At 31.8% G+C, this 15,422-nt stretch overlaps 2 protein-coding genes across 5 annotated transcripts; both read right to left on the bottom strand.

Annotated features, from left to right (window-relative positions):
- Window positions 1-2,897: 2,897 nt before the first annotated feature.
- LOC134709750 (kyphoscoliosis peptidase-like) lies at window positions 2,898-6,710 on the bottom strand. Of its 2 annotated transcripts, none has more exons than XM_063569900.1 (5): window positions 6,644-6,710; window positions 6,000-6,229; window positions 5,358-5,473; window positions 4,958-5,074; window positions 2,898-3,990 (listed from the first exon to the last, which is right to left on the bottom strand). In XM_063569900.1, the coding sequence occupies exons 2-5, from the start codon at window positions 6,219-6,221 to the stop codon at window positions 3,027-3,029; spliced, it is 1,419 nt and encodes a 472-aa protein (XP_063425970.1). In that variant the 5' UTR covers window positions 6,222-6,229; window positions 6,644-6,710; the 3' UTR covers window positions 2,898-3,026. The 2 variants fall into 2 exon arrangements, with proteins under 2 accessions (XP_063425970.1, XP_063425969.1); XM_063569899.1 differs by having other exon boundaries at window positions 6,000-6,265; window positions 6,644-6,685.
- Window positions 6,711-11,298: 4,588 nt separating this feature from the next.
- Window positions 11,299-15,173, bottom strand: LOC134709749 (uncharacterized). Of its 3 annotated transcripts, none has more exons than XM_063569897.1 (4): window positions 15,111-15,173; window positions 14,774-14,878; window positions 12,762-12,948; window positions 11,299-11,418 (listed from the first exon to the last, which is right to left on the bottom strand). In XM_063569897.1, the coding sequence occupies exons 2-4, from the start codon at window positions 14,870-14,872 to the stop codon at window positions 11,360-11,362; spliced, it is 345 nt and encodes a 114-aa protein (XP_063425967.1). In that variant the 5' UTR covers window positions 14,873-14,878; window positions 15,111-15,173; the 3' UTR covers window positions 11,299-11,359. The 3 variants fall into 3 exon arrangements, with proteins under 3 accessions (XP_063425967.1, XP_063425968.1, XP_063425966.1); XM_063569898.1 differs by having other exon boundaries at window positions 15,129-15,167; XM_063569896.1 differs by having other exon boundaries at window positions 15,022-15,127.
- Window positions 15,174-15,422: the final 249 nt, after the last annotated feature.

Below are 15,422 nucleotides of genomic sequence, written 5' to 3'. Positions count from 1 at the left end.
AAGAATTTATATGACAAATATGACAAACATATGAACCAAAGACAACCACTGTTCTACAGGCTTTTAGTCGCCTGCAACATAAGTTGCAGAAAGCTTGACATAGGGAAAGTGATCTGGCGGCGGTGTTTACCAACTTCATAAAAGTTTTAAAATTTAGAAGGTGAAAGACCTGTATGCTTCATATTTTGTATATATATATGCCTCATGTTATGAACTTACCGTCAGTCATATGTCCTCTGCCTTGACCTGATTTTTATGGTTCAGTGACCACTTGAAAAAAAAGTTTTTTGTAATGTTAATTTCTCTCTTATGTGTTATAGGAAAACTATATTTGAAATGTGCGTACCTTGCAAGGTTCTCATGCCAATCAGACAGTTTTCACTTGACCTCAATCTTATTTCATGGATCAGTGAACAAGGTCAAGTTTTGGTGGTCAATTCCATATCTTGAATACTTTAAGCAATAGGTCTACTATATTTGGTGTATGGAAGGATTGTAGAGTTTACATACCCAACTGGCAGATGTCATCTGACAGACCTCATTTTCATGGTTCAGTTGTTATAGTTAAGTTTTTTGTTTTAGTCTGGTTTTCTTTAATATACCATATGCAATAGGTCTACTAAAGTTGGTGTATGGAATGATTATAAGGTGAACATGCCCAACTGACAGGTGTCATCTGACCTTGACCTCATTTTCATTGTACAGTGGTCAAAGTTAAGGTTTCAGTTTTGTTCTTTTTTAATACTATATGCAATAGGTCAACTAAATTTTGGTGTAGGGACATATTTTATGATGTACTTGTCAATCTCAGAGGTTTTTTATTTTACCTTGACCTCATTTTCACGGATCTTTGCTCTTTTTATATTTGTGTTTTTGGTATGTTTTTCTTAAAATATAAACCACAGGTCAACTTTATTTGTTGTATGGAAGGATTGTAAGCTGTATATGTCTGTCTGGCAGGTATCATCTGACCTTGACCTCATTGTGGTTGTTCATTGGTCAATGTTAAGTTTTCATAGTTAAGTTTTTTTCTTAGATAATATAAGAAATGTGTCAACTATTTTTAATGTTTAGATTGATTGTAAGGTGAACATTTCTGCTTGGCTTGGTCCATCTGACCTTTACATCATTTTCATAGTTCATTTTAGTTTTTTTGGTTAAGTCTGTTTCATAGAAACTATAAGCAATAGGTCAACTATTTTTGGTGTATTGAATGATTGTAAGATGTATTTCTCTTTTGGTTTATCTGATCTTTACCTCATTTTCTTGGATCATTATAAGTTTATGTGAAAATTGTAGTAAAGCTTCATATTTAGGACTATTAATATAATATAATAAAGGCGAGACATTTCAGTGTGTGTACTCTTAAATAAATGAAATATAAATAAAAATGAATTAGATCTTAGAAGATTAGTATAGTAATAATTTAGTGTAAGGATGCAGTGTTGGAACTATAAAAGACATATATCTGTTGTAAATTTATTTATAAGCTCCTGCCACTAGTCAAAGGGGGCATTAAGGTTTACCTTCATCAGACCATTTATGGTAATCGTTAGTAACAAGTCATGTTTCCAATAAAACATAAGAAGGCCAAAGGACACAGATGCCTTTGCTTGTAAATATGCAAGAGTGATCTAGTTTAAATCTGGCATTTTGTTTTCTTTGAAACTTAATCACATTAATTTCTGTATGCTGCCATTATAAATTGCTTTGAGGTTCGAGTCCTCTCATCATTCAATAATGTTTCATAACCTTTGAGGCAAAGTAAAACTAGACTGTGGAAGGGCAAATTAACCAGTTGTCATTTTTAAGGGATCAAAACTCAAGAAAGGTGAACATGACACTATCCAAAATCGAACTTAATCTGTGGTGGGTGGTAATAGACATTGTGTTTAAATTTCATACTATTTGATTGATGCAAACTGAAGTTACGAAGCGGAAACCAATTTTGGGCATACAATTAATCTCTTTATTTGTGAATTTGTTTGATGCCCCTTGCTTCATCTAACAGCCAGTTATTGATACTTCATATCTTGTCCAAACCTTTGATAGCTGACTATGCTGCATGGACTTTCCCCATTGTTTAAGGCTATATTGTGATCTATAGTTAGTAATCGCTCTGTCATTTGGTCTCTTATAGAGAGTTGTCTCATAGGCAATCAATAACAAAGCTTACTAAAGCTATATGTGCATAGAATCAATGTTCACCCGACCTTCACATTATTAAATGATTCAGTAATCAAAGTGAAGTCATCGCAGTTATATGTCCGTATCTCAAAGACATAACGAAAGGTGAATATAATTTGTTTAAAATGATATCGAGGTGTGTGCTTGACTTTGACATCATTTTCATGGTTTATTTCTCATCACGAAATTGCCATGACTTGGTTCGTTTTTCAGATACAAGTACTACGTGAACTAAATTTGGTGTGCAGACTGATTGTTGCATGTCTGTCTTGCAGTGTTTATCTGACGTTTGCCTCATTTTATTAGCTTATTTGCCAGTTTTTACTTGCCAAGAATAGGAATGTTTCCCAGATATATCTAGAAATAGGTCAACTACATTTGGTGTAAAGAATTAATGTAAGATGTCAATGTCCATCTTACAAGTTTCTTCTAACCTTGACCTTTGACCTCATTTTCGAAGTATTATGTTAAGTTAATGTGATATTTTTAATAAGATATTGAAATATTAATATGTAGATTTGTATACATTTTTGGTTTAATGGATATATAGCCTGCTGTATTGAATTTCGATACGTTTCAACAATTATCTGGCTTTGACTGCGTGATAAAAAAGAAGGAAATTGGAATTTAAACATCTCTACTGAAAGATCGGTGTGTGACCACAAAGTTGCATTGGAACAAACACAATTATTGACGTAAAAACCCTCAAAAACATTTTTTTTTAATCTTTTGTGCGTTTTATGCTTTCGACTTTTATCTTCGTTGGCTGGCTCGAATTTCATAATTTTCACAAATGATAAACATTTATTTATCTTCGAATGTGTATAATAGAATTTAAACTATTTTGGCTTTTTATCGACAATGTAAAATTTGTAAAGTGAATGAAATTTTCCATTTGCATCATCCGAAGTACTACCATATATAACAATCGCATCTCCAGACTGGGGTGTTGTTATTTTCCCTTCCCATGTTCCGTTTTCATCGCATTCAAGAGGGATGTTTTCCACCATGATTTGTCGAAGATACTGTGAAGACAGACGGATTTTAACTTTGGACTTTGCTGGAAGCTCTCGAGCATGTGGTTCATGGAGGGTAACATGATAAGTTTGAGCGTGTGTAAACACATATGGCAGCGACTTTACGTAGTTGTTGACATCTGTACATTTTAGAAGATATTTTACCATTAACTGCGCCGGCTGTGACATCTCGCCATCTTTCTTTCCGTAAATTCTGAGTACATAGGTTCCTGGGGACGGAGGTCTGGCTTGGACACTGTATGTTAGAGTGTCAAATTGATAAACTAACGTGTAATCATCCATTTTCACATGATCTATGGTCTCCATTGCGCATGTTATGTTTCTAACAAGAATGCTGGCAGTAATGGTTATGTGAACTTCTTTCCTAAATATAAGAATAGGCTCTTTATGCGAAAAATCTAATCCCCAATCCTTTGCAGTTTCTTCGAGCTTGACAAGTTTGTTGTATTCAGCTAAAGTTATTGGTTGTTTGAGAAGCTGCCAATTATTGTTGATTTTTCTATCAGAGCTTGTCCATGGATAATGATCGTTGATAAATTTATCTGGATCTGTAAGGAACCAGAATTCTTCGTATTTCCTTACCCAGTAACAAGTCTCATCTTCGTAACCAGCTCCCCAACAGCAGTCGACAAACCGCCAATCGTCGTCAACAAAGACAGCATTCCATGCGTGATCAGGAGAATCATGAGGTGTGTAAGGTATTTCTGGATCGTGGTCCGTACGCTTGGCGAAACCTGATAGATTCACAACAGGAACACCGGAACTCCTGATACAAACAAAATAAAAACAATTACTGCTATCGCAATTGACAACATGGCCTGTCCCCTATAATATGTTCATAGTCTTCATTTTTTATATCCTTTTAGGAAATAAACTCATCATAGATACCAGGACTGAATTAAATATATACGCCAGACGCGCGAAGGCAAAATAAAGTAAGAAGTTGAAGAGCGTTGAATATATTTTCTAATTTTGTCTTTATATATTTGCACTAAGTCTTCATTCTTATGCAAAACTACATATATTTATCCTTTTGGGGACTTGTTATCACTGTAAAGATATGAGCCACCGATTACCCAACTATTTATTTTGCTAAAATATGTCTTACAAATATAAAGATGTTAATGATAAATATATATTTTTTTTCTAAATTTGGTAAAATGGTACTTGTTTCGGATATATTAAATATATATACCGGTATATATATATATATGTCAATTAACATCATAGATCCTTGTAGCTATTAACATTTCTGTGCTACATTAAAAAGATTATATGATCATTTATCGAAATAAAGAAATAAAAACCAAAAGACCATATTTCACTTAAAAAAATCATAATTTCTAAAATAAGAAAACTCTTCAAATTACAAATCGACACCATAATACATATAGCTTTGAGAACAGAATGAGTAATGTGTCAAATAGAAAAGAAAACAGCCCATGACCATCAATTGGTCTTTATGCATTAGGCCCCTAAAATGATGCATAAGAATTTAACGACATAAACACTGAATTATATGAATAAACCAAAATTATATATAAAAAAAGCACAAAGCCAAAAAGACTAGAGGTCCCTTTAATCTGCATGTCTGCATAGGATAGGCAATTAGTTGGATAAGAAGAGAGAAAAAACACGAAAAAAGAACCAACAAACAAACAAAGACAAAAACACCTCAACAAAGCAACCCAATAATAAAATAAATATGTTTATGTTTTACATTGAATACTTACTTGCACATTGTTGCGAACAGGTTGCAATAGCCGACCGCATCTCCTGCTCGTCTGCGGAAGACAGTATTTGGGTCTGTCAAGGACTCGCCACCACCTTTATTGTTCGATGTTTCATACCTTAAATCATTAAAAATAATTGAAAATCGTTGCATTCATATTGACACACGTGAACATTCGATCAACAAAACAAACAAAAACACACAAAAATAAAACATCCGCCCTCTCCCCCTTTCCAAAAAAACCATAACATTGATCATATTGATCAATTACAACTTTTATTGTCCCACGTGACCATGAAATAATTTAACAAAAATATGTTGCTTTTTTCACTTGAAACTTTGAAAATTAAATGCGCAAAAATACGCATGTAAGTTAATGTTATTATTTTAATGTTACTCACGAAATATTTGCTGTTATCCATACAAAGAATGATCGAACTTTCTCTTTGTCAGTATCACATATTGCCACCAGATATTTCGTTAAGCTTTTGATGGACTTCAGTGCTGACCCTGGAACCTGGAATATAATATATTAATACTGAGAAGGAGTGTAAAAGGTACGGACAGTTTAGTGAAGTACATTAACACAATCATCGTAATTTTAAAATTATACGATACTTTCAAGACATCTGTATACTGTCAGCATACTACGTCATTCTTTGGTGATTCGATTTGAATTTTCCGTCAAATAATCATAACATGTTTCTTGATTGAAAATTTTCCTAAATATGTTTTTCATAGAAAAATTAAAAAAAATAAACTCATCATAAATACCAGGATTAAATTTTGTATATACACCAGACGCGATTTAAAACACAAATTCAGTATATATCTGTCTTACGAAGCACAACGTCTTGGTTTTGATGCACTGAATTATTACAGAAACGTACTACCTACTAGATGCACTAAATCGAAAATTCAGCATGGATTTATAAAGTAGCAGTTTAATAGGCAATCTTTCCAATGAAAAAAAAATGATAAACCACCTAAATACACAAGCAAACACACACACACACACACATGTAATAAGTTTGTGAACTTACATTCAAAGCATGATCATCAATTTCTTTGAACTTTTCTATATCTGAATACTTGATGATTTCTTTTTTCTTTCCAGTAGGCGCTCGTAGAATATATGGAACCGGTGCGTTTTTCAGGCGGCCCATGCAGCCTTGAGAGATTCCCCCGCAAAAGCACCCAACAACATCACCATCTTGAATGTCGTCAGCTTCAACATGAACTTCAATGGATGGGTTACATCCCATTTTGTAGACTACATTAAATTATGTCAAGATGTATTACTTTATACCTATAATATATTTGTGTCATATTTCTATTTCACTTAATAAAAGATAGTAAAAGCTTGCATATTTGTTACAGAAAAAAATGGCCAATGTTTTTGCTTGTTGTATAATAATTCTAGTAAACCTAATACCGTGAAAAAATATCGAACATCAAATAAAAGACTTATAATATACAGACGTTTTGTGCATTAGTACTCGGAATATACTATTGATTGCTTACATCAACTTCATTTGTCCCTTGATAGATTGTCTCATTGGCATTTATATAAATACCACATCTCTTTATCATTATGGTAATTGGAAAATGACAATGACCGCGTACTGCATGTTCATTTTATTTGCATACTCTGTCTCCGAAGATTATAAAATTAGAAAATACTTACTGTTATTAGAAATTTCTTTTTAAATAAATATATGTCTACCTAACAACCACACACATGTGTGTAATCACGCTTAAAATAAACAACACATTATATAAAAAGATCGTTTTACAATTATTTAATTGAAAGTCAAAAGAATCTAAAAGCGTGAACTGCATTGTCTTTTTTTTTAAACACAAACAACTGCTTATATGTGATCATATGTCCCACAGCTAAACTGATATATCCTATTTTAAATTACGTTCCAAATATATTTGATATAAACGAAACGGGGATATTTATCTTTATTTCATAAATCACACCGTTTTTAACAGGAAAATCAAGGACATAATTCTATATGTATTAAATTAAAATATCTCAAAAGTTATCCATATAGGGAAAAAAAACATACACAGTTTTAATTTTACAATTTAACAAGATTTGACCATTGCATTTCTATGTTAATTAAGGAAAATAAAATGATAGTGACTAAATATATCGGTAATTTAAAATAATAAATTGTCTCACACACACATATATATGTTCATCCTAAGACTCTTAAAATTCAAGAGTCAATCTAAAAATGAGGGTAAATTATATATGGCCTTCAAAATACCCTTTCGAACCCTAACATCACTGAAGAGACATTTATTGTCGAAATCCGGATCTGGTGTACAAAAATTAGTGACACCTTATGTTTGTGGCATAACATCTTGGCCACTTGTTAATTGTTTTCTGTTTAGTATTAAAGTTTATAAGATCAATTTTGTTACATCTTGTGATCAATTTTATTTGGCAATCGCCAATGGCAGTCAGCAGGGTTAAAGAACATCAGTTGTTCGACCTGATAGTCAAATGTGTTTTGTTTAAATATACTTTTTTACTTTTTTAGTCTTTTGGAAAATGTTGTTTGTGCTGTATTTATACCCTTCTACAACGAAATTTGTTTTACATGCACACGTATAAAAAATGCGGTTTTTATCCAACGCAATCATAGGTTTGAACGTAGTTTTCAATTTAGACTTGTTTATGTTCATATATATATATATATGTTGTGTACAAGTTATCATTTTGTACAAATTATAATTTGTACAAAAATATTGTACAAATTATAATGTGTATTTTGACTTTGTACAAATTGTTATTTGTACAAAAAGTCCTTGTACGAATTACAATTTGTACAAAAATGGACAAAAAATCACTTATAACTTGTACAATAATTTATCATATGGATTTTTGTGAAAAAAAGCCTTGATACACATTATTGAAAAACTATTGAAAGACCACACATACACCTAAGTTACAAAATTCAAAAGTAGTTCTTTTTCATACGTTTGAACAGGTGATCTAGTTAGTTATGGAATCGTGTAATTGCTCAACATTTTGACACTCGAATCGATGACTACCTGTTTTACATATAGCGAACATTAAAGCTCATGAACCGTTGCTGTGAATGAACATGTGTATATCACTGCTTCGGTTAGATGTTTAGACAAACAAACATCCCAGAAAGGAAAGCAAGATTAAACCCACCATTTGGTTAGGAATATGACTATGCTAAAGTCAGGAGTATGTCAGTTGTTTTTCTGTTGTTTTTTATGAATGTTTTTTTTCCAATAAGGATCTTTGTTATATAAATATCTATTACTGTGCATTAAAATAAGCCGAAATCAGTTGAGGCACTCTTAACTTTAAAAACAACATAAAACTTATGCAGAACAGACAAAGAGACTTTTACTTCAGACTAGAAAACTAGTTGTGTAGTATTATAAAATCATCAGAACCAATGGCATTGGGCAATCAAACTTTTCACAAACAAACGTGAAGGGAAAGTAATGTAAATCCACTATTTGATGTACCAATTACAAATATAAATCATGACTTGTTTAAAGAAAGATTTGATTTTTTCTATGGACTTAGTAAAATAAGAAATAAGTGGCAACAAATTATTCGAGATCCTTTTCACGATCCAAATTATCCAAATTTACAAATATAATCGTTTTTGCAAAGTTTCTGAATAAAAAAAAAAAAACTCCAAATAACAAAAAGAACTAATCAAGCAGTACCATTGAATGATATTTTTTAAGAAAAAGAATTATATGTATTAAAAATTTGAAGAACAAAAATCATATTTGTTTAATTTTTTTTTCTCAAAAATTTCGAAAATCAATCTGCCTTTTGTAGCTGTGTAAAAAGGGTGTATATTGTTAATAAGATTTAATGTGTGGTCAGTTGATTACAATTCTATCGTGTGTATTAATGCATTTTCACCAAAATTCATATTTCAAACTGTTGTACAAGTTATAGGTGCATTTTGGTCAAATTTTGTACAAATTGTAATTTGTACAGGCATGTTTTGTACAAATTATAATTAGTACAAAGTCAAAATACAAATTATAATTTGTACAATATTTTTGTACAAATTATAATTTGTACAAAATGATAACTTGTACACAACATATATATCAATCTATTCTGATAAACCTTCGTCAATACAATGGTATACAAATATAACAAGTAATAAATGACACAGACATAGTGTAAAAGAAAACATAATTAATGTGTTCACCATTTACAATTATTTATTAACCATAGCACTGACCAGAACTGGAATCAGCATAATTATCCTGTTTTAGCTGCGCCATAGGGGCATGACTGCACTATGCAGCTTATTTTGCTTTTTTCCCCGACATATAACGGTTCTTCAAAATTGAGCGGGATTTGGTCCTCCAACACACAGAAAGGACATTCTAATCCTATTACTTTTGGCATTATCTGTCAATTTACTGTTCACCGATTTGACTCAAATTTAAATCTGATTAACTATTGAGTTGAACTCCGAAGACTGGCGACAGTCATAAGAGCGATATAACTGAAAAAAATATAGATTTGAATAGATAGCGAACTCTTGAAATTGGATTTTTCTAGGTTTATTTAATTTTATATTACCGGTAAAACTATATGTTAAGCCTCATTCACACCTTACCGGATAGCTCGAACGGAGCGTACGTTTTATCCGTCGACGTCCGTTCTGTCCGGTGGAAAATTTTGAGCATGTTCTAATTTTAAGAAATAATTCATGGGGATTGAATATATCGTGATTTTACTTCGGGTTGGCCCTTTATGCCGATATTTTACCCCTCCCTATCGCTCGAGCCCCCATGAATTATTTCGATTCTAATAGGACAAAAACGGCATTATTTTTTGGATCGAAGCGCTCTATGTGGAGGCAAATGTTTGCCGTTCCCATAAATAAACGCACTTTGAGATTGGCGTAATCAACGGAGCAAACAGAATAAGTGACATGTCCAAACTACATGTATTTACAATAACGTATTTTGATGAATTTTAATTTATTTATATGTCTTCTATGTACAAAAAAAATGGGCTTATACAACATTTGAGCATCGTTTGTTTACATTTCCTTGTTATGATGATTTTCGGTATCAGAAGCGTGTATTTTCCCGTAAAATGCTTAAATTATAACGTCATCATTCTATGACCTCGGGTACTTCATTCATAAAAAAACATATGACGTGGGAGTACGATCGGAACACAAAGCAATATATTCATATTTTACCACGGGTGTGTACTCAAAGCGTTTGAAGGACGTGATGTTAGAATATATGTTATTATGTTATTGTTCTATTATAAAGTTGAAAATACTTTGAACGACTAAATTATTTTACTCGCGTAGGAGTATTAACCATATGTGGATTCTTCTGGATAATTTCAAATCTCGGTCTGTTTCTGAAATTAGTTCTAACATACTTTTGATTTTTGACCCTGTATACCACCATTCATAATGTGAAATTATACTTTTTGAAAAAAAAACATTATTTTATGGTCCTTTCATGTGACGTTTACATTTTATGACGCCAAACATGCGGAGTAATGCATGTGTTTTTTTAAAGATTGATAGATGCTTTTCGTGCTTTTTTGTTAAATATTTGTTTGTTTTGAGATTGTGACACAGTGTTGACTGCTGTACCCATATTTTGACTGTTTCACCTTTTGTGTCTGGTTTGTTTACGCAACGTTGTAAATATAATGGAATTTGATGCGACAATTGAGAGGTTTAGCGCTATAAAACTAGGGTTAATCAACTATTTTTTACATAAGAAAATGCCTGTACAAAGTCAGGAATATGACATTTGAATTTTCCCATGTTGTAAGAACTTTCTGTTTTGAATGCCCCCCACTTTTAGGCTCAATCAGACGAAAACCAATAGTTACATAGAGGAAATTCAATTTCAATACCTATCAATATTAACACTCTTACACAACGATCGATGATCTACTGTGTTCTCTGATGTTTTTGGTTTTTCTTGTAATGTTTTACAAAACGGTTGGTGATCTACTGTGTTCTCCAATGTATTTGTTATTCTTGTAATGTTTAACAAAACGACTAATGATCTACAATGTTTTTGGTTAAGTCTAAATCTGTAATCCAAATTGTTTGTTTTATATTTTAGTTCAATTGTCCATCAAAGAGATTATGGGCTACTCAAGCATCGTGATAACAGAATTAAATTTTAATAATGAAAGTTTTACACACTCTAACCCTTCGATTAATTGGAATCCTTCACTCACATTGTTAGGTCGAAACAGTTCCAGTTTTCTGCATCCAACTCATGTAAATGTTTTTTTACTTTTGTTCGAAAAAAACCCCACAAGAAGACATTAAATGATTCATTTTATTTTAGTATGGTAGACTGGAAGACGTGAGGCAAACCATTATTATAGACTATAAGCTGTTACATTCTCTGTCTTTTTGGGGTTTGGTCTTCCAAACAATTCTGAAAAAGGAATAAAATCCCTGATATTCTATAATTGAAGGGAGGTATAGAACACAATAGTATACTGCTTCTATTTCTCCCTCTCAAATATAAAATCAAGACGGTTTCCGCTTAACTGTAAATAAATTATCATTTTTTTCTCTAAATTATGAATCAGGTACGTCTTGACATTTAAGGATGTACTTAGGTGAGGTGAGGTGAAAATTAATAAATTAAGAAGTTAAAATTGAAACTATAAGCTGGTAGAGACTCAATTAAGGATAAAAATAAGCTAAACATATTGATTGGTCATGGACCTCCTTTTCGAGATATTTGAGATTTAAAATATGGCGGGAAAAGGCTGACTTGGACTTTTATCTTATATTTGCATTGGTATTATTTGGTCTCAAAACAAAAGAAAGAAAATTAAGAAACTTCTAAAATTTTGGTAAATGACCTTTCATGAGCTATTTAGTCTATATGAAAAAATAAATGGGTGTTATGGGGCAAACTATTTTACATTGTATTGTATGGAAAAACACCAAGGAGTCCGAACATTTGACACAAATGCCTAAACCTCACCTAAGTACATCCTTAAACCTATTCTGTCTGTTCATTTAGCCCACACACTGTTGTCAATATACAGGAATTTAACGCGATTATCATACAACAAAATAATGTAGCTTAAAGACCAGATTTTATGAACCTTTATCTACATAATGAAATGCATGCACCAAGTCAAGACTATGAATACATTCGTTTGATGTTTTCAGGCGTTTGATTCTGCCATTTGTTTAGGCATGTCCCATGTTTATTTTTGTAACCCTGTCGTGTAATGTTGTCATTTTAATGTTATATTCAACACTGCCATTAAAGCGGGAGGTTGGGCATGCCACAAAACAGGTTCAACCCAACATTTTTTCATAAAAATGCCCTGTACCAAGTCAGGGAAATTGCCATTGTTACATCATAGTTCGTTTCGGTGTGTGTTACGTCTCGGGGTCTAATGTGTCGGAGTTCTCTTATAATTGATATGTTTCCCTCAGTTTGAGTGTGTAACCCGGATTTGTTTTTTTCTCTATCGATTTATGTATTTTGAACAGCGGTATACTACTGTTGCCTTTTTTAAGTGACTTTCCGTTTTGAACTTTCCTTACTGAAATTCGTGTTTTTTGTTAATCTACTTTTCAATAAAAAAAAAAAGTGAAAATGCACAGTCAAAAAGTTTGTAGATTCAAACAATGATTATCGATTAATTTGACATTTTGCAAATGCTTTTTATTTGTTTCACAAAAATTAAATGCATAATAGTTTATTTAAAACGAATTTCCATATAAAATTATAATCTATACTTAAAAAAATACCTTCACCGTCAATTGCACCATTTTTATCCAGATCTCCATCTTCAATAGTCGCAGTTGCATACTGTTCTGCTTCCTTTTGTTCAAACCCGTACACCCAAAATAGGCACATCTGTTCCGTCCATGTACTATAGTCGTCATTAAATTCAGGAGTTCTCATCAAATTCCTGCAATCTTGTTTAGTGAGACTCTGTAATCAGAAAAAAATGAGAAATGGAAATAGGGAAATGTAAAAGAGAGAACAAACCAACCAAAGAGCAGAAAACAGCCGAAGACCATCAATAGGTCTCCAACACAGTGAGAAAATCTTGCACCTGGATATCTACTGTTACAGCCTTACAATGTAGTGGTTTATGTTTCTTCTCGTGCAAAGCGCTGATTCGCCTGATGACAGCTAAACTTTGGTTTCTATAACCCGGATTTCTATATTAATTTGTTTCTATTTCAGTAATATAAGCGCGCCAACATGTGTGTTTGCCTTTAGGGTCTCAACATAGTTGTGTGCATGTAATAAAGTAAAACTCGATTATATTTACAATTGTAGTTTAAAATTGTATTATCTATCTCGGCGATTTGGTAAAAATTATTTTCATCCGAAAATGACATAAAAAGACGAATAATAACATGATATCTATACAAGAAAACCCCTAAAGACGTTAAAAATATAATGACGCGATGTAGCATGCAGTTGTTTGCGAGGCAGTTTAGTTTAAATAATTCTGATTCATAGGTTTTATTAAGTTTAATTAACAGATAAATATTTCGCGTATTTACTGTGCTTTTAAAAGTATATATAGTGTTATGTTTACTTTATTTATTTGATGACAATTCATGCTTCCAAACAAACGTTTGTTTCAAAAGAAAATAACTCCGTTATCCTCTGTTACTTTTTACAGATGCAAAGATCATTATAATCTTTTATTCAAACAGTAAATAAGTATTTCATATATGGTTAATGTTGATACTATGATATTTTTATCAGAATAGCTAGCATACATTTTCAGTTTGTCCGTTTTTATTATTCAAACATCATACCAATCATATTTGTGTATTACTTTCAATCTAAAACGTTGATACATGTATCTCCCTTATGATACAAACGTGGTAATGTGCATAATATATTCAGTTCAGGCGATTATTGTTATCCGTATTTTGTTATAATAAAACATCCATGCAACCACGCATCCCATATTGCTGACAGGACCCGACACAAATAAATAATTTCGTGTTTCGGTAGTTAAGCTTGAGATGGTCATTTTAAGATGCATTGTTTGGATATAATCAAATATGAAAATTATTCATGTTGTTATAATAAAACACCCATGCAACCACGCATCCCATATTGCTGACAGGACCCGACACAAATAAATAATTTCGTGTTTCGGTAGTTAAGCTTGAGATGGTCATTTTAAGATGCATTGTTTGGATATAATCAAATATGAAAATTATTCATGTTGTTATAATAAAACACCCATGCAACCACGCATCCCATATTGCTGACAGGACCCGACACAAATAAATAATTTCGTGTTTCGGTAGTTCAGCTTGGGATGGTCATTTTAAGATGCATTGTTTGAATATAATCAAATATGATTATATTGATATATTTATATTTTAATTCTTCTTCAATATATCTAGCTATTATGACAGATCTACCATCATCAGGGGTCCAACTGTCAATTTAATGTTAAAGACTTTAACTTTGATCTACTAAGCATATCTCCAATACTTTTATGTTTGCTATACGCAGCGATTGGTGCTGTATTGAATATTTGTACACAGTCTTCGACATATATTACCCATCCGAATAATATTACACGAATAAATAATCGCCTGGACTGATATTGTTGTACCGGTATCGACATTCAGGTCTTGTTCAAAACTGCCTTTTATTGTTTCTTGGTTTAGGTTTTGTTACAATCATGCGATGCCGTTTCTGTCGAGTTGTCTGAAAAATCCTTAACACAATTTTATGGTACATTCATATTCACTTAACAGATATAACTTAAACATACCGATACAGGTCTGTTTACAACCTTCATTCTATGAAATGGCGATGAGTGAGAAACCACGCTCAACAAAATCATAATTGCAAGAAATAAGAAAAATTGCATTTTGCCCTGTAAAATAAAAATAAAAATACCAGTTAATAATGATTATTGGTGTAAATTCCAGTACTGTATCTACAAAAACAAAAATGAAAATTCTTTCAATTACAAAAGTCTACACAGAAATATTATCCACATAAAGTTTAAAAGATTACCTGCAGCATATTTACTCAATCATACTGAACAACTCGTTGATATCATTATTTAACACAACATACACAATGTAAATACTTCTTTAACTTACAATATGGTTTATGCTTACTGTTAAAAGAAATAAAATCAGACACACGTGTCAGTTGGATTAACTATAATAATGATATGAAATAAATATCAACTATAATGATGTAGATGTAATTATATATTTTTATATAAAATTCATTTGAAAATTACAGTGTTCCATTTTAATGTGTAGCAATTTGTTGTAGTTATTATCAAGAAGTAAATGTCACTCAGTGCATCCCCTTTTTAATATTTATTAATATTTTATTTATATTGTGTCGTAGTTGAAATTTATTCGTTCAATGTATGCTTATTGATTTGTTAATATGTGTTTTGA

The sequence above is a fragment of the Mytilus trossulus genome, chromosome 3, assembly GCF_036588685.1.
Source record: "Mytilus trossulus isolate FHL-02 chromosome 3, PNRI_Mtr1.1.1.hap1, whole genome shotgun sequence".
Taxonomy (NCBI): Eukaryota; Metazoa; Mollusca; class Bivalvia; order Mytilida; family Mytilidae; genus Mytilus; species Mytilus trossulus.
This window is presented reverse-complemented; position numbering and strand designations above follow the sequence as displayed.

Excerpts from the sequence above, each read along its gene's own strand:
- LOC134709750 (XM_063569900.1), bottom strand. The coding sequence starts at position 6,221 with ATGGGATGTAACCCATCCATTGAAGTTCATGTTGAAGCTGACGACATT. Across the intron at positions 5,474-5,999 it reads TTGATGATCATGCTTTGAAT|GTTCCAGGGTCAGCACTGAA; the intron begins GTAAGTTCACAA and ends ATTATATTCCAG. Across the intron at positions 3,991-4,957 it reads CTGTTCGCAACAATGTGCAA|GAGTTCCGGTGTTCCTGTTG; the intron begins GTAAGTATTCAA and ends TGTTTGTATCAG.
- LOC134709749 (XM_063569896.1), bottom strand. Across the intron at positions 12,949-14,773 it reads TTGTAAACAGACCTGTATCG|AGTCTCACTAAACAAGATTG; the intron begins GTATGTTTAAGT and ends TTCTGATTACAG. Across the intron at positions 11,419-12,761 it reads TGGTGCAATTGACGGTGAAG|AATTGTTTGGAAGACCAAAC; the intron begins GTATTTTTTTAA and ends TTCCTTTTTCAG.